General features: G+C 36.6%; 2 protein-coding genes across 5 annotated transcripts in view; one reads left to right on the top strand and one right to left on the bottom strand.

Moving 5' to 3' along the window:
* The window catches only part of MICU1 (mitochondrial calcium uptake 1), a 224005-nt gene that overhangs the window by 23533 nt on the left and 174801 nt on the right, over window positions 1-25671 (top strand). For all 3 annotated transcript variants that reach the window (XM_055535443.1, XM_055535436.1, XM_055535453.1), the window contains exons 2-4: window positions 13631-13792; window positions 14396-14570; window positions 23140-23302. In XM_055535443.1, coding sequence (XP_055391418.1) covers window positions 13632-13792; window positions 14396-14570; window positions 23140-23302 — 499 coding nt within the window. In that variant the 5' untranslated portion in view covers window position 13631. The remainder of the gene's footprint in view (window positions 1-13630; window positions 13793-14395; window positions 14571-23139; window positions 23303-25671) is intronic.
* MCU (mitochondrial calcium uniporter) overlaps window positions 1-25671 on the bottom strand; it is a 438436-nt gene that overhangs the window by 315605 nt on the left and 97160 nt on the right. The window lies entirely within an intron of this gene.

Genomic DNA, 25671 nt, shown 5'->3' with positions numbered 1-25671 from the left:
GGTGTTGCCAAAAATATAGCTAAGTCACCATAAAAATTTTGAGGCTTAGGGCTTGAAATTGAAATGTATCTTAATTTTTGATAAACCAAAGGTGTTTAGAGGAGGTGGAGAGTTAAAAATGGTTCTCCACAGTGTATCTTCTAGACTACTTCTGTTCCTCTTCACTTCTACAGACTCTGGCCTTTGCTTGTACAAGTCAGTACTTTCTTGACACTAATTTCTTTAGAGCAGTGCTTAGCTTTCCTTACTGATAAGTGATTTTTTTTTCATTCAATAGTTTTTTGTAATGGTTCTTCAGTTCATTAAAACTATTTGTTTACCATTATAACTCTATAGGTACCTAATTTCCAAGACTTGAATCAAAAGTTGGAGACATTCTTTTATGGAAATTCTAAGTATTGGAAGAAGCTTATTCACCTCAATACATTAGCACATACTAGTGGTTTTAGAAAATTTATATTGATTACCATTATTTGTGTGGTTTCCTGGATGGTGTTTTTTTGTTTTAAATAGACTTCCTTTGTTCTTTTGTGCAGTTGTTCGAGGAAGGGAAATTGCTATTCATTTCTTCTTCCCTCCCTCACCAGATGTGAGTTTCAGATTTTATAATTGCAGTAATAAAAACTATGTGTGTGTGTGTGTGTGTGTGTGCAGTGCAGGTGTGTGTGTATGTGTAGGGCAGATATGTGTGTGTGTTTTGACAAAGTGAACTTTGGAGGTTCTTAGATGATTGAAGGAATGTTTCAGAGAGTTGCATACTATGAGATATTGACTTGTTTTTCTGTAGCAGGCATATAACAAAAGTTCTGTGTAAAACCTAACATTTCTGTAACATGATTCTTGTGCATAGTTTTTTTTTTTTTTTTTTACTATTAGTGACTTCTATGACTTAAATTAACTTTACATTACCAACATCATTAAAATAGTTCTCTCTCTGCTATTGAAAAATACTCACTTCTCAGAACAGAATGAGCTGAAGTGTGAGGTTTCCTTATTTATACTGTCAGTAATGTCACTTTGAGGTATGAAAATGCATCTTTTCTAGACATGAATGTTAATCTCTGCTGTGTTTTGGCAGTCATCCTGGTGTCTTCATTGCAGAACTTTCAATCTGATTCATTTCATCTAAAGGAAATGTATGCAGATGTTTTAAAAAATTATTTGGCATAATTAAAATCTGACATTTTACTGCATTTTTAGAAGTGTCATAGTTGTACAGCAAAGATTATATTTCTGGTAGCTTATCCCATTCCTCAGATAAAATGACAAAGGCTTCTAAGACAGTGTATTCAGCCAAGATCTTTTGTAAAGAATGCTTAGCTTTTTCCCACTCTCAGTAAGTCTTCCTTGAATTTTTTCTTGAGCCCTTTCGGCTTTTCCACCTAGTGTAAGTTTTTCTTTCTTTGAATCTGTTTCTGTGTTGTAGTAACACCTTTTTCCCTGTTTTGCATTATGGTTATTTGAATAGTTGTTTTAGGTTCACTACCAAGTTAGAAGTTGTTTGTGGGCACACTATGTCTCGCTCATCTTTGTGTCTCCTGCAGTGCCTTCACAGTACCTTGTTCAATAAATAACTAAAGACTTAAATGAAATAATGGCAATTGGACATTTTAGATTATATGAAATTTTCTTAAGCCAATGAGGCTAATGTAGTTTGTTATGTCATTAATAGCCAATCAGGATGACTTTCTTCTTCCAAACAGTACAAAATACCTTTACATTTTGTTTTTCTGAAAAAACTCTTAAAGCCAGAAAGGGCTTAGAAATAACCACCTGTGTGCTGTGCATCTCCCTGCATTATTAGACAGGATAAGACTTTTACTGGTCACATAGCAGGGTAGTAGTAGAGGTAGAAAGAGACCCTAAGTTTTCTGTATGTACTCAAGTGTAATTGAACATTAACACTTGTTATTACTGTTAGTAATAACTTCAGATTCATTAACTGGCACTTGGGATACTTAGAAGCTAAAATATGCTTCATATCTTTAGATTTGTAGTCTCTGGCAAGTTTGCAGGCATACATTAAGATGATTTAATAAACAAAGTACTATAATAGTGGTACAAACTGTTAATTATATAGGAATTCAGAGGAAGGAATTGAGAGTAGCAATGATTATTTTACACAACTTTTGTAAGTTATGTAAATAAATCCCACTTGGATGAGGTGGGATTTCATTCGGGTCTAAAGAAATGCTGGTCAGAGAGGTAGTACAGAAATAGTTTGTCATGTGAAGGCATTTAGAAACAACCAAGCTAGAAACTTGATTCTTCTCACTGCAGTCCAGTAGCCTATTAAGTCAGTATTTTTATAAGTGTTTGGCATTATCCAAAATACTGTATTTCTGTTTAAATCAACAAACATTTGAATGTGTCTAAGCCCAAAGTATTATATTAGGCTTTATATATTGTATTAGTTGCAGTCCTTTGTTTCTGCTTTCATGAAGACACATAAGCCCAGGTTAGTGAACTCTCAGTTCAGTTCAGTTCAGTCCAGTCGCTCAGTCATGTCTGACTCTTTGCGACCCCATGAACTGCAGCACTCCAGGCCTCCCTGTCCATCACCAACTCCTGGAGTCCACCCAGACCCATGTCCATTGAGTCGGTGATGCCATCCAGCCATCTCATCCTCTGTCTTCCCCTTCTCCTGCCCTCAGTCTTTCCCAGCATCAGGGTCTTTTCCAATGAGTCAGCTCTTCGCATCAGGGGGCCAAAGTATTGGAGTTGCAGCTTCAACATCAGTCCTTCCAATGAATACCCAGGACTGATCTCCTTTAGGGTGGACTGGTTGGATCTCCTTGCAGTCCAAGGGACTTCAAGAGTCTTCTCCAACACCACAGTTCAAAAGCATCAATTCTTCAGCGCTCAGCTTTCTTTATAGTTCAAATCTTACATCCATACATGACCACTGAAAAAGCCATAGCCTTGACTAGACGGACCTTTGTTGGCAAAGTAATGTCTCTGTTTTTTAATATGCTGTCTAGGTTGGTCATAACTTTCCTTCCAAGGAGTAAGCATCTTTTAATTTCATGGCTGCAGCCACCATCTGCAGTGATTTTGGAGCCCCCAAAAATAAAGTCAGCCACTGTTTCCACTGTTTCCCCATCTATTTGCCATGCTATGGATATGAAATCAATTATGAAAATATTAATTACAGTAATTCTTAAAGTTTGCCCAAGGAATATTTTCACCGGCAACCTGAAATCTGCTTAAATCTGCTCTCAGAAGTCAGTGAATCTTAAATATAGCAATAGCAATGCTCATTTTTTCCCTATTGTTTATTCTCCTGTGTTCATGGCAACTGTTGCTTTCATAGATTGCATGTACTTTGGGGATAACACACACCCTAGGCAAAGAATAAGTGTTGCAAATATCAGTGAAATCAATATACTTGTTGATGTTTGCTCTACTGCCTAGTGTGTATTTAATGAGTGTTCTAGGTTGTAGCTTTAGTAAAATAAATTTTAAAAATTGTATCCATCTGTGTTGTGAAACACTGAAGTAGCTGTGTCCCTGTACTGCAGTTGAATTGAGTACACTGTAATTTTCGTATATGTGAAGTGTAAATTTTAGCTAGTGTGAAGATGAAACACTTGAGGGGTATTTTTGAGAACTTCATTGCTGTTTAGATTAAATCATCTTTTCTTTTCAGTAATGTGATGAATGACTAATCACTTCAAGTGTTTTGAAAGTGTAACCAGTCATTAGAAAGCATAACATTAGGTAGAACAAATCTTCCCAGGCAGCTCTGGTGGAGCTCAGTTGGATTGAATTTAAAAAGTATTGAAATGGTTCAGATTAAGGAAGTTATAACCTTTTGTTGTTGTTTAATAAAAATAACATTCTACTTTAAAGTAACATTGAATGAAAGGATTAATATTACATCTAACCTAAATATATTATTTTATACCTAAAAAAAAAATCTAGATGAAACAAATGCCCCTTTTTGCAAGTAAGGAAAGGTAAAGCACGTAGATTGGGAATATGGAACAAAAGAAAATAAATGCAGCTTAATATTCTAATGGTCCTCAGAAGACCAACAATGAACTCTTGAAAAATAAACAAATACTGTCAAACTCATTAACTGTAGGGTATCAGTTCAGTTCAGTCACTTGGGACATGTCCGACTCTTTGTGACCCCATGGACTACAGCACACCAGGCCTCCCTGTCCATCACCAACTCCTGGAGCTTACTCAGACTCATGTCCATTGAGTCAGTGATGCCATCCAACCATCTCATCCTCTGTCGTCCACGTCTCCTCCCGCCTTCAACCTTTCCCAATATTAGGGTCTTTTCCAGTGAGTCAGTTCTTCGCATCAGGTGGCCAAAGTATTGGCGCTTCAGCTTTAGCATCAGTCCTTCCAATGAATATTCAGGACTAATTTCCTTTAGGATTGACTGGTTTGATCTCCTTGCAGTCCAAGGGACTCTCAAGAGTCTTCTCCAAAACCACAGTTCAAAAGCATCAATTCTTCGGCACTCAGCTTACTTTATCGTCCTATTTACCTATAGTCCTATATACCTATAGGGTATATATGAATTAAATTAGATTTTTTACCTATCATATTAATATAAATGGAAAAGATTGAGACTAGAAAATATAGGAGAAGGAATACCCTCATACACTGCTGGTGGGTATGTAAATTGAAGTGTCAGTGTTGAAGGATAATTTGTCAGTATCAAAGTTAAAAATGGGGTTAGAGAAGGGGAGGATGGGAGTTTAAGGTTAACAGAGGCAAATTATTATATATAGGATGGATAAACAGCAAGGCCCTACTATATAGCACAGGGAACTATATTCAATATCCTGTGACAAGCCATAGTGGAAAGATGTGAAGAATATATATATGTGCATGTATGCATAGTTTTTTTATATATTTCTCTACAACAACATTTTCAACACAAATGTATTCCTATATTACTATTGTAGAAAAAGTACAAGTAGTCTTGCTTACTTCATACAACAATCTGTATCATGTCCAGCAAAATAATATTCCCATCATTTCCCTTTCTTTAGACTCTTCATTTATTGCCTTCCACTTATTCAGTTACATCCTGGGCAGAAGGAAAAGTAAATGTGGTTCCCTAGGTTCAGTGACTCTGGCCATGCAAAACTTCTGGGAAATTCTCTCTGGGGTATAAGTTTGAATGAAATGGCAAGTCAGAGGGGCAAGATGTCACCATGGACCAAGGCCTCAAACTGAATCTTATTATTGCCATGTAATTTATCTGCTTCGGTGAAGCTTCATTAGACTGACTAATATGGAAGATTAAAATTATAAACCAGTTTGCAGATTGCCAGTTTAATTTACCATGAGAACTAGAAACACCCATCTTCAGATCAACATGCTCTCTCTTTGAAGGCAGTCTAAACAGGAAGCAGAATTATGATCACAATTACTAAGTGAACTTTGGTTCGGTTCAGTTCAGTTGCTCAGTCGTGTCTGCCTCTCTGCGACCCCATGGACCGCAGCATGCCAGGCCTCCCTGTCTATCACCAGATCCAGGAGTTTACTCAAACTCATATCCATTGAGTCGGTGATGCCATCCAACCGTCTCATCCTCTGTCATCCCCTTCACTTTCATCAAGAGGTTCTTTAATTCTTCTTCATTTTCTGCCAGAAGGGTGATGTATCTGCATATCTGAAGTTATTGATATTTCTCTCGGCAATCTTGGTTCCAGCTTGTGCTTCATCCAGTCCAGCATTTCTCATGATGTGCTCTGCATATAAGATAAATAAGCAGGATTACAATATACAGCTTTGAGTACTCCTTTCCTAATTTGGAACCAGTCTAATGTCCAATTCTAGCTGTTGCTTCTTACCTGCGTACAGATTTCTCAGGAGGCAGGTCAAGTTGTCTGGTACTCCCATCTCTTGAATAATTTTCCTCAGTTTGTTGTGATCCACGTAGTCAAAGGCTTTAGCATATTCATTGAAGGAGAAATAGATGTTTTTCTAGAACTCTCGTGCTTTTTCAATGATCCAGTGGATGTTGGTAATTTGATCTCCAGTTCCTCTGCCTTTTCTAAATCCAGCTTGAACATCTGGAAGTTCACAGTTCACGTACTGCTGAAGCCTGGCTTGGAGAATTTTGAGCATTACTTTGCTAGCATGTGAGATGAGTGCAATTGTGTAGTAGTTTGAGCATTCTTTGGCATTGCCTTTCTTTGGGATTATAATGAAAACTGACCTTTTCCCGTCCTGTGGCCACTGCTGAGTTTTCCACATTTGCTGGCATATTGAGTGTAGCACTTTCACAACATTATCTTTTAGGATTTGAAATAGCCAACTGGAATTCCATCACCTCCACTAGCTTTGTTTGTAGTGATGCTTCCTAAGACCCACTTGACTTCTCATTGCAGGATGTTTGGCTCTAGGTGGTTAACCATCGTGGTTATCTGGGTCTTGAAGATCTTTTTTGTATAGTTCTGTGTATTGTTTCCACCTCTTCTTAATGTCTTTTGCTTCTGTTAGGTTCATACCATTTCTGTCCTTTTTTGTGCCCATCCTTGCATGAAATGTTCCCTTGGTGTATCTAATTTTCTTGAAGAGGTCTCTAGTCTTTTTCATTCTGTTGTTTTCCTCTATTTCTTTGCATTGATCACTGAGAAAGGCTTTCTTATCTCTCCTTGCTGTTCTTTGGAACTCTGCATTCTTTTCTTTTCTCTGGTTTTCAGTTCTGTTCTTTTCATAGTTATTTATAAGGCCTCCTCAAAGAACCATTTTGCCTTTTTGCATTTCTTTTTCTTGGAGATGGTTTGATCACTGCCTCCTGTACAATGTCACGAACCTCCATCCATAGTTCTTCAGGCACTGTCTTGTCAAATCTAATCCCTTGAATCTATTTGTCACTTCCACTGTATAATTGTAAGGGATTTGATTTAGGTTGTACCTGAATGGTCTAGTGGTTTTCCTGACTTTCTTCAATTTAAGTGAGCATAGAAATAGAATAAAGGAGAGTTAAGTGTATAATTAAGATACTTAATGATTAAGGCTCTGATGGCCTACTGAATCCAATTCAGTGGTTAGTATACAGCTGCCATTCAGATGACTATAAAGTTGTGAGTACTCGAGATATTACTGATTTTACAATGTAGTTCTCAGAGAGCAGCTGTATTTCCAGGTTCATGGAGTTCGCTGGACCATCACCTGTATAAACTAGTCGTGACAGATACTGTATTAAAGTCTAGAAATACAGATATAAAGAACACTTAGTCCTTGTTTTCTCAGAATCTTAGTTCATGTAAACTAAACACTTTGAAAGCTGAGGTTTTAGTTGAGGTCTGAGTTTTATTGATTGCCAAATATAGATAGATCTTATTTTTTTAATATAAATTTATTTATTTTAATTGGAGGTTAATTACTTTGCAATATTGTATTTGTTTTGCCATACATCAACATGAATCCGCCACAGGTATAGATAAATCTTAGAAATACATCTTGGCCTTAGTATTATCAGATATTGCTTTTAACAGTAGTGCTGAGTAACAAACAGAAATAGTACAAAAGAGGTGTAGGCCAGTGTCTGGAGTGCAAGAGCCAAGCAGTTGTTCTTTAAATGTGCAGTTGTCAGAGGTCATAAATACCAGGGGTATAACATAGAGTGTAAGCAGATATTTTAAGTCAGGCTCAGGATAAAGTCTGGAGCATAGTTTTAAAAATGAAATGCTATGTCATAAAAATCTCCATCTGATATCTTACCCATTTCCCAACCCTGACAGCACTGTTGGTATTACTTGCTTTTATTCATATTGGTATAGGACACACACTATTGGTGTGTCCTTCCAGAGTTACTTAATAAGAATATACAAATATGCATTCTTATTTCCCCTCTTTTTACATGAAGGGTAGTGTACTACATATGCTGTCCCACACCTTGCTTTAGTAAGATAACAGTATGTTTTGAAAATCTTTACAAATATATACCTAGTTTTTTCTTTTTCTTTTAATCTCTATGTGTTATTGCCTTGTGTGTATTATCATAGTTTCAGCAGTTCTCTCTTGATTCTCTTTGGGGTGATTTTTAGTCTTTTGCTGTTTGTTTCATGGTGAAAGGTTGTTGTTGAATCACGCGAATACACCGGGATTCTTGGCCCCCGGAGGAGAAGAATTCAATCCGGGGCCAGAGACGAGGCTTGATAGCTCAGAGCTTTTGTGTAATAAAGTTTTATTAAAGCATAAAGGAGATAGAGAAAGCTTCTGACATAGGCATCAGAAGGGGGCAGAAAGAGCACCCCCTTGCTAGTCTTTAGCTGGATGTTATATAGTCACTAGCAGTCTGTTAATGAAAGAAAGGAATGTCTTGTAATTCAGAATAGCACCAGGCCCCTGGCCCATAAGATGCATTTTGGGATAATCTTGGCACCAAATGGTTTATCTTGGGCCATAAAATAATTAACTTGAATCTTAAAGAAGGGCAGACCATCATACAAATAGTTTCATTTACATAGATTAGGGGAACAGTATCTGAGTATAACATACTGGTTTGTCAAGTAGGTTTTGGGCCAAGAGGCGGAACCGACTTGGAGACAGAGTTTGGGGTAAAGGCGTAGTACATTAGCATAGCTTAAGACAAACATTTCCATAAGAAAAAGGCATTGGTTATCTCTAGGCTCAAGAATAGCTAACTTCTGGTGAAACCAGGTGTCATTATGGCAACACAGTATTTTAAGAGAAACCTCTCTTTAAATTTGTATAGAGAAGGAAAAAAATATTGCTAGTTTGTTTCCTCCTGCCGCTTAAGAGAGAGAAAAATGTCTGACACTTGCAGGCTATTTCCTCCATTTGGAGACCCCTGGCCTTCCTGCCTGTTACCCTCTCAATGGGCTTCTCTGGTGGCTCAGATGGTAAGGAATCTGCCTTCAATGTAGGAGACACAGGTTCAATTCCTGGGTTGGAAAGATCCCCTGGAGAAGGAAGTGGTTCCCCACTCCAGTATTCTTGCCTGGGGAGTTACATGGACAGAGGAGCCTGGCAGGCTATAGTCCATGAGGTCGCAAAGAGGCGGGTTTGTTACAGTTATGATGCAATGAATAACTGTCTATATGTGTAATTTCAGAGGTGTTCAAGTGTATCAGTAGTGTATTAAATCAGAAGTGTAATTGCTGCGTCTTTGTATGCAACTTATTTGGGTGATTTTGATGGATATTACCAAATTGCCCTCCATAGATTGTACCAATTTACACATTCCTCAGCAGTGCCATTTCTACAGCACTGCTAACAAGTATGTTTTCAAACTTCTGGGTTTTGCCAGCATAATGAGTGAATGTCAGTATAGTTTTTTTTTTGGACTTACTTATTTTATTTTTGGCTGTGCTGGTTCGTCGTTGCTGCATGCAGGCTTTCTCTAGTTGCAAATGAGGGTCACTCTCTGTTGTGATGCATGGGCTTCTTATTGAGGGCAAAGCACAGGCCCTATCACCCAGGCTCCAGTAGTTGCAGTGCATGGGCTTAGTTGTTGTGATACACTGGCTTAATTGCTCCGTGGCATGTGGGATCTTCCTGGACTAGGGATCGAACCCATGTCCCCTGCATGGCAGATGGATTCTAAACCACTAGACCACCAGGGAAGCCCCTCAATATATTTTTAATTTGCATTCTTTTATTATGCGTGATATTAAGTATCTTTTCATAGCTTACAGAGCCACGTTTATTTCTTTTTCCATCTGTCTTTTTATATCTTTAGCACAGCTTTCTGTTGGCTTGTGAAATAATATTTAATACTTTCTAATAATTATAATTTTAATGTTTATATTACATTGTAGTCTATTATTATAAAATTGTTTATCTTTCTATGGTTGGACACTTGATCCCCTTTTGAAGTGTGGCTGTTATATTTATTTTGCTGCAAACAGTTAATTAAGGAGAAGGCAATGGCACCCCACTCCAGTACTCTTGGCTGGAAAATCCCATGGACGGAGGAGCCTGGTGGGCTGCAGTCCATGGGGTCGCGAAGAGTCAAACACGACTGAGCGACTTCACTTTCACTTTTCACTTTCATGCATTGGAGAAGGAAATGGCAACCCACTCCAGTGTTCTTGCCTGGAGAATCCCAGGGATGGGGAGCCTGGTGGGCTGCTGTCTATGGGGTTGCACAGAGTCAGACGCGACTGAAGCAACTTAGCAGCAGCAGCAGCAGCATGGGTTATAATGTTAATATTTGTATTACGTTGTAGTCTGTTAAAAAATTGTTTATCTTTCTGTGGTTGGACCCTTGATCTCCTTTTGAAGTGTGGCTGTTATATTTATTTTGCTGCAAACAGTTAATTAAAGTGATTCCCCTTCCTTGGGTTGCTTTTTTGGAGTCAAGAATTTTAGGATCTACTGTAGGTTTTTTTACTAATTAGCTATGAGTAAACTGCATTACTTATCTGGATCTTTGTTCCTTCACCTGTAAAATAGGGATGTTTAATTAAGTGATTTTCTGGTTCTGTGCCCCTTTGAAATTTACCAAAAGCGATACCTTAAGCATAATAGATTAATAATAATAGGTATGGAAACACAGTAATGTTATACTGTTACAAGTTTTTATTTGTTTGTTTTTAACTAACTTGTTCTGTTTCTTGTTGCAAGGATAATGCTTTTCTTCCTAACAGAATTGTCTTTTACTTGCTTCCCTTGGCATTTCTTGATTAGAAATACCTCTTCATCTTTTTTCAGTTAACATAAAAGCAATTTTTTAGAGGCATGCTTTTTTTAGGAGAAGGATGGGGACTCTTAGGGAAGAGAAAAATGCACTGGTTTTGATTTTATTTAATCCATGTCATAAATGTACATGTTAATTTTCTTTTTCTTTTTTTAATTTTTTAAATTTATTTTTTTTCTCTTTTATTTATTTATTTTTAATTTTATTTTTTTAAACTTTACATAATTGTATTAGTTTTGCCAAACATCAAAATGAATCCACCACAGGTATACTACATAACTGCTGCCAATTGGCCTATTCAGTTTTCCAGACTCAGTTGGAAAGTGGAGCTCCTTAAATCTGTTTAAATGGTCTCTCATCAAAAATTAGCACATTCAACTAGTTACACCATTTCTTCAGTACAAAGCTGGGAATTAAATTGTAATAGTCTGTGCTCAGTGAGATAGTTTTTTCCCTCAGTTTACTTGGCATCTTTGGAAATTACACTAGAGACGATGAATAGATATATATTTTGATGTGTACTTTGGGGAATGAGATTAAAATCAGTGGTGAAATGAGAGGTAGACAGTAACAACTGAATTACAATGCCAAATGTAAGTGGAATGTTCCTATAACTCAGGACCTCCAAAGTTTAAAATCCTCCGAAGCCATACCATACAGAAATGGGTTCTCAAGGCTAGTAAGTTTTGTTTTTTTTTTTTCGTTTTCTTTTTTTTTTTTTTTTTTTATTTTTAAACTTTACAAAATTGTATTAATTTTGCCAAATATCAAAATGAATCCACCACAGGTATACATGTGTTCCCCATCCTGAACCCTCCTCCCTCCTCCCTCCCCATACCATCCCTTTGGGTCGTCCCAGTGCACTAGCCCCAAGCATCCAGTATCGTGCATCGAACCTGGACTGGCAACTCATTTCGTACATAATATTATACATGTTTCAATGCCATTCTCCCAAATCTTCCCACCCTCTCCCTCTCCAACAGAGTCCATAAGACTGTTCTATACATCAGTGTCTCTTTGGCTGTCTCGTACACAGGGTTATTGTTACCATCTTTCTAAATTCCATATATATGCGTTAGTATACTGTATTGGTGTTTTTCTTTCTGGCTTACTTCACTCTGTTTTAGTCTCTCCTCCTAACTGAAATAGATTAAATTTTGCTTTATCTTTTTTCACCAGTGGTATGAGAATATGAAAGAGAGAAAACAAACCCTAAAACTCCTGGAGGCAGTTGTCTCATCAGTAGATAAACTCTTCTCTGGGGAGGAGAGATGAGCTTACTTTGTGCACAGCTGTTTAGTAGTAGAGTTGAGACTAGATCTTGAGTCATTGGATTCCTATCCCATTTTACCTTCTATATTACTTAATGTTGTTATTATTTTAGTTTTTTTCCTGTTTGTCTTCCACATCTCCTATGCAGTTAGATTTTTTTTCAGCCATGCTACCCAGCTTGCATGACCTTAGTTCCCCAATCAGAGATTGAACCCAGGCCTTCAGAAGTGAGAGCACAGAATCTTAACCACCGGACTGCCAGGGAAATCCCTGGTCCAGCTTTTGAATTGGTTGTTATTTGTCTTTCACATTGAAAACTTTCAAGTGCCCTTTTCTTTCTGTTGTCAGTGAGGAATAATGTTTTCACCAGATACGAGTATTTTAGTTATGCTTGTTTTCGTTATAGACCAAAGCAATGCTGTGTGTGAATGCACTTGTGGGTTTGGAAAATGTTAATTTAAAAATGAATTGGAAGTTGACTGACAGGAAGAAAACAAAAGGACAATTTTCTTGGTGCTGGAATTTGCTAGATTATGTGCAATAAAATGAGGTGACTTCTAGGATAGGAAGGGATGTAAGAATTGTGTTGCTGAAGCTTAGGTTATATGACATAGAAAAAACTAATTATTCCCCACTTTATCTGTAAGGGCAAGATTTAGCTCCAACTTTGATGTTGGAGCTAGGTTGAATGAAGGAAGCTAGGAGAAAGATACACTTGAGATTATAAGTATTGATCTCAGAGAAGAGTCAGTAAGCAGCTCAGGGAGACAGCGAAAGAGTCTAACTTGACTTGGACCCAAACAACAAAAGACATAGTATATTGGGGCCGAGAAACACACTTAAATGCACAGGGCCAGTACCTGTGTAATTTGTAACTTGACAGTTTTCATATTAAAGTAAAATTGTTAAATATTTTAAGCAGTTATAATGTAACAACCACTGTTTTAGACTGTTTTCAGAAAGGTAAAGAATAATTTTGACCTTAAAGGAAACTCAGAACCACGTGTGTATGTTGAAGGTGGGGCAAACTTATGTATGTTACAAATATGTGAATATGTGAGTATATGTACAAAGTACAAGATAATTTAAATCAGGAAGAAGTAAACTGTGCTTTGAGAAAATAAAAAAGGAGAAGCATGGTTACTTTTTGTGATTTAAATGAATTGCCACTACAAAAAGTCATGTAATCTAGAAGAAATGCCCGTTTCTCCTTCAGTCACTTGTGGATGGCTTTACGGTGAGTTCTTTTGGTATAGCACTTTAGCAAATTTCTCAGACATCCATAGCTGCATCCTCACCACAGTGTCTGATCTCAGCCCAGTTGGGAGTGGCCCCTTTACAGATACATTCCTTTTTCGTTGCTCTGAAATAGCCCTGTAAGTAGTGACTGCTCCCTATATCTTAAGTCTCTACCCCTTAGTACTTCTTTGCTTATTGTAATTAATAATGCTTTATATTAAACTTTCCCTGTTCAAATTACCATGTGGTTTCTTCTGATTGTACCTTGACTGATATATCAGGTTTATGGGTCGTAGTACTTGTCTCATTTGATTGTTCTGAGGATTTAATGGGATAATACATGGTATTGTCAAGTGTTTAGAATATTGTCTGCCATTAAATATCTAGTGTTTATTGGCTTTAATACTGTTGTCATCATCATCATCACTGTCACTGCCATTTGCTAGGAATAACATTTCTACTTTTTGTCCATAGGATGTTTCGTCTTAACTCACTTTCTGCGTTGGCAGAGCTGGCAGTGGGCTCTCGATGGTACCATGGAGGATCACAGCCCACCCAGATCAGGCGACGGCTAATGATGGTGGCTTTTCTTGGAGCATCTGCAGTAACTGCAAGTACTGGTCTGTTGTGGAAAAGGTGAGTGTTAACTGACCATCCTATTCCTGCGTGTACTTTTATTCTTCCAGTTGTCTCTTTTATGGAAAAGGAGTTGATTTCTGGCTTAATATTATTCTATGAGTATACCATATTTCTTTTATCAGTTTTATCTATCAGTATATATTTGGTTGTTGCCACATTTTAGCTATTATGAGTAATGCTGCTATTAACATGAGTGCAAAAATCTCCTCATGACCCCGCTTTCAGTTCTTTTGGATATATAACCATAAGTGGAATTGCTGGATTTTATGTTAGTTCTATTTTTAATTTTTTTTTTTTTAACTTTTATTTTTTTTTATTTTTTTTAATATTCAAAGTATTTATTAATAATTATCAGTATAGTAATATTAATCAAAACATGTGTCAATATACAAATAAAAGGGGTTCAGGATGGGGAACACGTGTACATCTGTGGCAGATTCATGTTATTTTTAATTTTTTGAGCAATCTTTTCTTGTAGAACTTTTAATGAATTTCATTGCTGTTACTCCTGCTAAGCTCCAGCTGAGATCTTTGTTTGTTTAATGTGATGGACTTTAATTGATTGATAGATTTTTTAATTTTTATTTTTTGCATATCCAGGGCCCTTGCAGAATCTCCACCATCTGCAAACAACATCAAGAGTGAACTTGGTGATAAAGGGAAGAGTAAAGAGGAAGGGGAAGATTGTAATGCTGAAAAAAAGGCTGCAGGTGTTTGTCTTGAGCCTTATCCAGAAGAGAAAAAGAAGAAACGTTCTGGATTCAGAGATAGAAAAGTATGGAACACAATCTTATAAATTAATTAGAACTATAGTTAATTATATTTTATAATAATGCTGTTGAGTCTTTTATCAGATATTTCAAATGATTTATATTCTCTTTGAAGTGATTCACTTCTTTGCAATTTTCCATCATGTTCTAAGGCAAATGTATTCTTTGAATGTGAAGTTAATTGGGGTAGTGAGAAGAATATAGGATTTGTAATCAAGATTAATATATCTTTTCTTTGTTCTTCAGTTCAACTACGTAAGGTGATCATTGCTTTTTGGATCTTTCTCATGCTGAATGTTCTCATATATGTGAAGTTGAGTCTGTGATATACTGATCTATGATGCCAAATTATAAAGGCAGAAGAAGATCTCTTTGGAAGTCTACAAATCAACTACTTTTTGAGGACAGCATAAACTTTACATAACTCTAGCATTTAAAATCTTTAACAAAGTATGTTGTTGTATATAGCTTTACCTGTGAAAAGTTTTAGCTTTAGTTTTAGTAATCCCTGTGATGGTGGGCATTTGAATTCAGCAGACATATGATGAAAAGTCAAAAGGCTGAATTTCTTAGACATTTTGCATGTTGACATTGAAATTCAGAAAATTACCTTTACTTGCTAAAAAATATAACTAATCAATACAAGATAATTTGAGTTACTTTATGTGTGCTGGGGAGCATGTATAATTGCAAGCAAGAATAGTTCCTTTGAGAATTTGGATCTTCTGTTTACTTGGAGGAAGCTCTTAAATATGTCATTCCCCTAATCCACTTCTGATTAAAGTGAATTTGAACAGAATTTATGCATTACAAGTTAATTATCCATCATGCCATTGTTTCCAAAATGATACATCTATTTAATCTTTTGCCCTGAGTGAACTTAAGGGAAGTTCAAATTTATCTTGCCATCAGCAGTTTCATTTATAGTCAAATGTTACATTTTATAATATAGGGCCACTGCTGCTGCTGCTAAGTCACTTCAGTCGTGTCCGACTCTGTGCGACCCCATAGACGGCAGCCCACCAGGCTCCCCCGTCCCTGGGATTCTCTAGGCAAGAACACTGGAGTGGGTTGCCATTTCCTTCTCCAATGCAGGAAAGTGAAACGTGAAAGTGAAGTAGCTCAGTCATGTCCAACTGCTAGCGACCCCATGGACTGCAGCCCACCAGGCTCCTCTGTCCATGGGATTTTCCAGGCAAGAGTACTGGAGTGGGGTGCCATTGCCTTCTCTGTATAAAATGACCCAAGTAAACATTTGTTTTTGAATCTTCCGTTTTCTGCTTCTACTTTCTACCTAGCAATTGAGTTGACTATATCCTATGCTTCACAGAAAAAATAAAAGCTATCAGTGTAGTTTACTTAACTGGTAACTCCCAAAGCTATAAACTCTTTTTAATATAAATCTGAAACATAGTTTTTCTTTCACTAAAGTCTCAGTGAGTAGGCAGTCATCCCATTTGTCATTTTGTCCCCCCAAACCTATTTAAACACTTATTCTTTCTCTATCCTTTTATTTAGTTACTCTTTTTTATTCATTCTTTTACATAGTTTATATATAAACATGTTGAAGATTCTTCTTTCATTAATTAAATTATAAGCTTCATTTTTAGCTGTAGTACATATATACAATGGAATATTACTCAGCCATTAAAAGGAATGCATTTGAGTCAGTTCTAATAAGCTCGGTGAACCTAAAACCTATTATACAGAATGAAATAAGTCAGAAAAAAAACAGATATCATATATTAATGCATATATTTGGAATCTAGAACAGTGGTATTGATTAACATATTTGCAGGGCAGCAATGAAGACTTCTGTTGGTGGCTTCCCTCATGGCTCAGATGGTAAAGAATCTGCCCACATTGTGGGAAACCTGGGTTCGATCCCTGGGTAGGGAAGATCCCCTGGAGAAGGGAATGGCAACCCACTCCAGTATTCTCGCCTGAAAAATTCCATGGACAGAGGAGCCCGGAGGGCTACAGTCCATGGGGTTGCAAAGAATTGGACATGACGGAGTGACTAACACTTTCAGTTTCAATCGAGGCATAGACATAGAGAACAGACTGTGGATATAGGGAGAGGGAAAGTAGAGAGTGGGACGAATGGAGAGAGTAGCATGGAAACATATACATTGTAAAATAGGTAGCCAGTGGGAATTTGCTGTATTTCTCAGGAAACTCAGACTGGGACTCTGTGACAACCTTTCATCAAGGTGTGATGGGGTGGGAGGTGGGATGGAGGCTCAAGAGGAAGAGGACATAGGTATACCTGTGGCTGATTCATGTTGATATATGGCAGAAACCAACATAATATTGTTAAGCAATTATCTTTCAATTAAAAAATAATAAGCTTCATTTTTGATCTTGCACTTTTTTCTAGATACTATCCTATTCAGGTTTTTACCCTGTAATACCAAACTGCTACCATCTTTACATGCTGCCTTTGATATCATCATGCCTGCATGCTTAGTAGCTCAGTCATGTCCATGGCTCAGTCTTTGTGACCCCGTGGCCTGTAGCCCACCAAGCTCCTCTGTCCATGGGATTTTCCAGGCAGGAATACTGGAGTGGGTTGCATTTCCACTTCTGGGGATCTTCCCACCTCTCGCGTCTCCTACATTGCAGGCCAGTTCTTTACCTCTGAGCCATCATTTTCATGTAAACCTTTTGCTTTTGTTCTTTTATGTTCTCTTGATTTTTCTGTAATATTTTAAATATCCAATGAGAAAAATAGAGACTACTATAATAAATATACATGTGCCCACACTCATTTTTATCAGGTTTTAACATTTGGCTACATTTGCTTCATTTTTTGGTGTTTTCCTCTTTTTGTAAGAAGAAGCAGTGAATATAAAAAATACATTGTTGTATACTCTCCTGACCTCATTTTTCTCTCCTCCTCTTCAGATGTAAACAAGTGTCCTGAGTTTGTTTTTATTCCTGTGCATGGCCTGGTTGTCTTGTGTGTTTTATGTTAATTTAAACAGATTCTCAAGTACAAAGATCTAGGACTGTCCTATCACTTAGTTCATGGCACACTATTGTTGTTAGTTTGTGCATGCTTCTCTCTTTTATTTTATTTAGCTTTGTTTTATTTTTTTGGTTTTAATTTTACTGTCCGTTTTGAAACCTCAAGTTCTGAAGTCTGAAAAATTCTTACACATTGCTTCAGTACTGATTCACTGTCATTTCTTTTCTTTTGGAATTCTTTTTAAATGTCCTTTCTTTTCTCTTGAATCCTTACAATGTATCCTGTATATCTGTTAAATATTTTTCATATTTTTTTCTCGTTAGTTCTTCCAGTACTCCCCCAAGGTCTCTTTTCTTTTTCTTCCAATATTTTTTGTGCTAAACACATATACTGTAACATTTACCATCTTAACCAGTTTTGAGTGTACAGTTTAGTGGTAATAAAAACATTCATAATATTATGCAACCATCACCATCATCCATCTTCATAACTGTTTCATCTTATAACACTGAAAATCTATACCCATTAAACATAACTCCCTACTATCCCCTCCCCCTGATCCCCCTAGCAACCACCATTCCACTTTCTATGGTTTTTGAATATCTAAGAAAGAAAAACCTCATGCAAGTGGGTTTGTATAGTATTTGTATTTTTGTAATTGGCTTATTGCACCTGGTTCTCAAGGCTTATCACGGTGTAGCATGTGTCAGAATTTCTTAGGGCTGAGTAGTATTCCACTGTATGTATATACCATGTTTTGCTTATCCATTCATCTGTTTATGGATATTTAGGTTGCTTCCACATTTTAGCTATCATAAATAATGATGCTCTGAACATGGGTATACACATATCTCTTTGAGACCTTGCTTTTCATTCTTTGGGGTATATACCCAGAAGTGAAATTGCTTTCAGTTCAGTTCAGTCGCTCAGTCGTGTTTGACTCTTTGTGACCCCATGAATCGCAGCACGCCAGGCCACCCTGTCCATCACCATCTCCCGGAGTTCATTCAGACTCACGTCCATAGAGTCGGTGATGCCATCCAGCCATCTCATCCTCTGTTGTCCCCTTCTCCTCCTGCCCCCAATCCCTCCCAGCATCAGAGTCTTTTCCAATGAGTCAACTCTTCGCATGAGGTGGCCAAAGTACTATCATATGGTAATTCTATTTTCAGTTGTTTTTTTTTTTAAATGGAAGTGCTTGTTTTTATGGAAGCACTGTTTTAGGCAGTGCTGCACCATTTGACGTTCCCACCTGCAAGGGTTCCTCTTTTACCACATCTTTGCTAACACTTGTTATTTTTTTGTTTTTTTGATATTAGCCATCCTAATGGATCTGAGGTAGTATCTTGGTGTAGTTTTCATTTGCATTGCCCTGATGATCAATGATGTTGAGCATTTTTTCAAGTGCTTTTTGGCCATTTGTATATCTTCTTTGGAGAAATGTCTGTCCACATCCTTTGCCCATTTTAAAATTTTCTTTAATGGAATTTTAGTAGTTTTCTATATGATCTGGTTGCTAATTCCTGCAGATTACCTTTTTACTCTATTGATATTATTGTTTGATGTACAGCAGGTTTTTTTTTAACTCATATATGGTACCTTTTTTTTTTTGGCCACTTTATTTTTTTAATTGAAGGATAATTGCTTTACAGAATTTTGTGGTTTTCTGCCAAACATCAACAATAATCAGCCATAGGTACACCCATGAAGTTTTTCTTTTTTTTCTATTGTTGCATATGCTTTTGGCATCACATCCAGGAAAGTGCTGCTAAATCTAGTATCTTGAAGCTTTGTTCTGCGTTTTCTTCGAAGAGTTTTCTAGTTTTAGATCTTTCATTTTGGTCTTTGACTCACTGTGTGTTAATTTTTGATTATGGAGTTAGATAAGGGTGCAACTTCATCTTTTTAAAAAGTTTTCTTGTTTTTTTCTTTTTTGGCTGCATCTCACAGCATACAGAACTTCCCTGACTAGGGATCAAACCTGTGCCCACTGCAGTGGAATTGGAAGTCTTAACCGTTGGACCACCAGGGACGCCCCCAACTTCATTTTTTTGTATGTTTTTTGTTTTGTATGTAGATATCTTGTTTTCCCAACACTATTTGTCAAAAAGACTGTCCTTTCTCCACTGAATGATTTTGGCACCCTTGTCAAAAATCATTTGATGATATATATGAGGGTTTATTTCTGGGCTTTCTTTTCTGTTTGTTTGGTGTATATGCCTATCTTTATGCCAATACCACATTCTTCTTATGAGTGTAGTAAGTTTTGAAATCAGAAAGTTAAGAGTCCTCCAACTTTTTTTTTCTTTCAAAATTATGTTGGTTCTTTGGAGTCCCTTGAGAGTCCATGATGAACACGTAGATTTTTTCTATACCTTGGCTATTGTGAACAAAGCTGCAATGAACATGGAATACAGATACCACTTTGAAATGCTGATTTCATTTCCTTTGGCTGTATACCCAAAAGCTGGATTATTGGGTCATATGGTAGTTCTATTTTTAATTTCTTGAGAAACCTCCATACTGTTTTCCATAATGATTGAATAAATTTAACATTTCCACCAGCAGTGCAGAAGTGTCCGCTTTTCTCGATACCCTCACCAATACTTGTTATCTATCTTCTTTAAAAAAACAAACTTTTTATTTTACATTGGAGTATAGTTGATTAGCAATATTATGTTAATTTCAGGTGTACAGCACTGTGATTCAGTTTACACATGCCAAGTATCTATTTCAAAATCTTTTTTCATTTAGGTTATTATAGGATATTGAGCAGAATTCCCTGTGCTATACAGTATTCCTTGTTCATTATCTGTTTTAAATATAGCAGTGTATACATGTCAGTCCCAAACTCTGAGTCTGTCCCTCCCCTCACCATGAGTTTGTTCTCTTAAGTCTATGAGTCTTTTTCTATTTTGCAAATAAATTCATTTATATCATTTACATAGATTCATACATAAGCCAATATCATATGATATTTGTTCTTCTGACTTACTTCATATGATAAACTCCAGGTCTATCTGTGTTGCTATAAATGGCATTATTTCATTCTTTTTAATGGCTGAGTAATATTCCCTTGAGTATATGTACCTCATCTTCTTTATCCATTCATCTGTCAATAGATGTTTAGTTTGCTTCTACCTCTTGGCTGTTGTAAATAGTACTGCATTGAACACTGGGATACATGGATTTTTTTTTCAAACAATGCTTTTCTCCAGATATATGCTCAGGACTGGGATTGCTGGATCTTGTGGCAGCTCTATTTTTAGTTTTTTAAGGGACCTTCATAGTGTTCTCCGTAGTAGCTGTACCAATTTACATTCCCATCAACAGTGTGGGAGGATTCCCTTTTTACCACACCCTCTCCAGCATTTATTGTTTGTGGACTTTTTGATGATGACCATTCTGACCGGTGTCAGGCCCTCATTATAGTTTTAGTTTGCATTTCTCTGATACTTAGTGGTGTTGAGCATCTTTTCACATGCCTTTTGGAGAAGAAACTATATTGTAACAAATTCAATAAAGACTTAAAAAAAAGCTAGATTGCTAAGTGAAAACAAAAATATACAGTAGATCTATATTGAACTCTAAAAATGTGGAAATGCAGGAAGTCTGTTACTTTACCTATTATTTCAAACTAAAACTAATTAATAATATTCAGCAGTGTATTTTTTGGGTAACAATGAAGGATCTGATTTTCAGTCTGTAAATCATTGACTTTTAAGTTGTTCTTTTTCTACCTTTATCTTACATATGATTGACTTAACATTTTAGTTGACAAAGACATCTTTGGAAGTAGCTGTAGCTTATACCCTAAATATTGCAAACTGATTATTTTTGTTTTCTAGCTGGTATGACGCAGCAGATGTAGTAAAATATAAAATGCCTTTGGTTTAAGACTTGTAGCTAAGTTTCAGGGCTGCTAAGGGGTTGAAAGGCTGCTAAGGGAATGCTTAGTGTGTCTGCCATGTACCAAATCTATTGAAAAATTTTCTGAAATCAGTATTCAGACTTTAATGCAAATTAGCTTTAGAAAGATCCCTGTCACGTATAGTTACAAATTAGCATTCCTTTCTTGGTGACTGAAAGCACATCTGGTAATGGAATGGAGCCCATTGTTAACCAGCTGCTCTTGGTGACCTCAAAGCGACCATCTAGCCAGAAATGACAGTTACAGTAATAGCTGTGTTAATAAAGCAAATTAAAACATTAATAACTTTTTTAAAAAATAGAGACATTGAATAATGTTTTTTACAGACATTGAATTCACTGATAGATTTTTTTAAATTTTTATTTGAAGGATAATTGCCTTACAATATGGATTTTTAGATCATATTTTCTTGACATATTTTCTAGCCAGTTATTTATAAGATACTATTTAGCATTGGTTATCTCAACATATAAAATTCAGGTATGAGAGAAATCTTTTCACCAAAGTACGATATAGGTTGTACAAGAATATTATGCAAAATATGACAGTATTTTTGTATGTTTCATGTACAGATGGGGTCTTGGGTGCTAGGTAAGGAAATGGAATTTAATATTAACATTATATTAACTTTTATATTAGCTTTTATGTTAATGTTATACTCTTTAGTTAAATGTATGCCAGATATAATTTTGTTCCTATTCGAATATTTTCTTGTGTTCTTCCCACATCTACTCTTTTCTAAATATGCTATATTTAAATGTTCTCTGGAAGTCTAATGTTTCAGTCCAAAATAAAAGTCTTTGCTTCAGATGTGTTAATAATTGAGTTTCCGTGATATGTAATTTTATTTTGTATGCTGTTGTTTAATGTACTTTGTATTTGAGAAAGTTGTTCAGATCTGTGAAAGTCCCGTGTCTGTTTTGTTTTAGAATTCAGGAAATTGCATGAAAGTAAAACTGTGAAACCAATCCCTTCCAGAAAACTTGGTATTTGAAAAATGATAGGCTCTCATGTGTATGGAGCTTTTGACTGAGACTTTTTGAATTCTTGTACGGCATTTTTCTTATGCTTGCTTTCAATTATTTAGGAAATTAGGAAACTATTCAAAAACTTCTAAGGCTTCCCTGGTGGCCCATTGGTTAAGAATCCACCTTGGACTGCAGGGGATGCCGGTCAATCCCTGGTCCAGGAATATTCCACATACCTTAGGGCAACTAAGCCTGTGGGCTTACAGCTGCTGAGCCTGCACACCTTAGAGCTGAGATTACCTTCACTGGCAGCAACTAGAGAAAGCTCTCATGCAGTAGTGAAGACCCAATACAGCCAAAATTTAAATAAAATAAAATTGTTTAAAAAGGGAGGGGACTTACTATATATATGGAGAGAGTTATGACTGATTTGTGATGCTGTACAGCAGAAACCAACCAACATTGTAAAGCAATCATCTTCCAACTAAAAAAAACACCTTAAAAAACATTCTAAACAAAACTTATACAATCATTGCTTCAACTGAAGTATGAGTAGTATGTCATAGGTTTTTGAGACACAAGTAATTTCTAATATTAAAAAAAAAGTTATAGGAAAAATGGTATAAAATTTCTCCCAATAAGAGAAAATACATGAAAATGAGAATTGCTTAATACAGTAACACTTTCTGATTTTCTAATTTTAGGTGATGGAATATGAGAATAGGATTCGTGCATATTCCACACCAGATAAAATCTTCCGCTATTTTGCCACCTTGAAAGTAATCAGTGAGCATGGTGAATCTGAAGTGTTTATGACACCACAGGATTTTGTGCGATCCATAACACCCAATGAAAAACAACCAGAACGTAAGTTGCTACAGTGAAAAATAAGAGTGTGGTATTTATTTCATTATATGCTACCTTGTTTCTCTGTATCGCCTAAACTATGTAAGTCCATGCAATAATTATATTCACTGTGTAGCTGCTGGATGTTAGGCTTTATGCTAGGCTTTAGGAGTAGAAAAGAGGAGCCTGTAATCTAAAATGTTGAGGCGATTGTACCTCTGGTTGAGATTCATTGCTTGTTATAAAACTATTCCTGAAGGCACGGCATTACAGACGTGACTGCTGTCAAGTTGCTCTTTGGTGGGATAGACAGAGACAGTAACAGGTAATTTCAGGAATGTGATGATTTGTTAAAGAGCAGGTGCTATAGCAGTGTAAGTAAGGGGCACTTAGCCTGGAAGTTTAGAGAATGGTTTCTAGAGAATACGCTTAAGTTCGAATAAAAGTTTTAAAGAACAGAGGAAAGGATGTCTCATCTAGATGAACCAGCCTGAAGAAATGAGATGTGAGGAAAGAAAATAAAGGGCTTAATATTATAAGTTAAAGGTAATAATTTGCAAATGCTTTTGGGAGACATGGTGGAAAAAATGACTCTTGTCATTTTCTTCAGTAAAAAAAATCAGTTCTTTGACTGAAGCAAATCATTATGCTGCCCAAAATGGACAGAATCAACTTTTTGGATCACTGAAATCTAATAAAAAACAGCAGGGTAATATTTAATGAAGAAAGAAGCCAATAAATTTTGGAAAGAAAGTGTTGTGACCTTCTGCTTACCTGCCTACCATGCCCTATTTCCCAGCTTAGCAGCAGTCATGGGGATGGCAGCCTACATTCCTATTGTGGCTTACCTAGTGATGGGGAATTCAGTGAGGGGCAACATATAGAGTTTTGTTTTTTAAAAAGTGGGTGTGCCTTTTAATTCATCTGATAGTTTACTGAGCTACCAGCACAAAGATTTGCCTTTTGTTTCACCCACCTCAAGATGTCATCTATTTTAAAAATTTAAAGACATGTATACCACCTATAACCCATCAGGCCAAGAGACGGCAGATAGGACCAGTGGTAGACAGACTAAAAAGCTTAGGAAGGAGGAGGATGAAAATAAAGACATTTCAGGGAATAAGAGCTTTGAAAGGCTACTGCCTAATGAATCCAAAGTGATGCTCAGGGCCTGATGCATACTTGGAAAAGACTTGAGTGGCCTTGTATTTCTTGTTGATAGTTGTACTCCGTGGAAGTGGAGGTAAGTTAAGACGGAGTTAGAGGAGAGTCTAGCTAAATATCAAAAGAGCACCCTAGCTCAGAGCCAGTCTACAAACACTAAAATAGCTGGGATGTGTTTTGTTTGTTGGTTTGTTATTTTTTGCATCTAACATTTAAGGAAATTTCTGTGAGAGCACTTGATGACTGCTTAAGTAATAGAGCAGAAACTTCACTGATGACACATGAGGAAGAATACATACAGTCTTTGCAAGAATAGTTTGGAAAAATCACTAAACAAAGTGATGACTATAGTCCTCAGCAAGTTACAATGTCAAACTCTGTGAAAAAGAGAGAATCTGATTTCCAGAATTACCACATTGCAATATTAAAAATGTCTAATTTTCAGTTTGAAGAATTGCATGGCTTATCAACAATTATCAGAATAGGAGGGGGGAAAAAAAGAAATAGAAGCCATCCCCAAGGAAATCCAGGCATTGCGCTTACTAGACAAAGACTTTAAATCAGCTATCCTAAATATGCTCAAAGAGCTAAAGGAAACCATAGGCAAGGGGCTGTAGGAAATAGGAAGTATTATGTATTAATAAATAGAGAATATTCATAAAGAATTAAAATTATAAAAAGGAATTGAGTAGGAATTATTGCGCTGAGGGCTTCTCTGATGGTGAAGTGGTTAAGAATCCACCTGCCAGTTCAGGAGCCACAAGTTCAGTCCTGATCTGGGAAGATCCCACATACCATGGGGCAGCTAAGCCCATGCGTCACAGCTACTGAGCCTGCACACCTAGAGCCTGTGCTCCACAACAGAAGCCACTGCCGTGGAGAGGCCTGTGCACTATAACTAAGAGTAGCCCTTGCTTGCTGCAGCTAGAGAAAGCCTGTGCTCAGCAGCAAAGACCCAGTGCAGCCAAATAAATTACAAAACTTTAAAAAGTATTGCACTGAAAAGTAGATAAAAAACTTACTGAAAGAGTTCAATATAGATTTGAGCAGCTACATTGAATAATCAGAATCTTGGTGATAAGTCAGTTGATGTCCAGTCTGAGGAGCAGAGCAAGAAGAATGAATACAAATGAATAGAGCCTAAGGTACTTGTGGGACAATAGCAAGTATACCAACATATGCATAATAGGAGTCCCAGAAGGAGAAATTAAGACAATTTCTAGATA

Source organism: Bubalus kerabau, chromosome 1, assembly GCF_029407905.1.
Source record: "Bubalus kerabau isolate K-KA32 ecotype Philippines breed swamp buffalo chromosome 1, PCC_UOA_SB_1v2, whole genome shotgun sequence".
Lineage (NCBI taxonomy): Eukaryota > Metazoa > Chordata > Mammalia > Artiodactyla > Bovidae > Bubalus > Bubalus kerabau.
The sequence above is the reverse complement of the archived record's forward strand: the minus strand, read 5'-3'. Positions and strand labels throughout refer to the sequence as shown.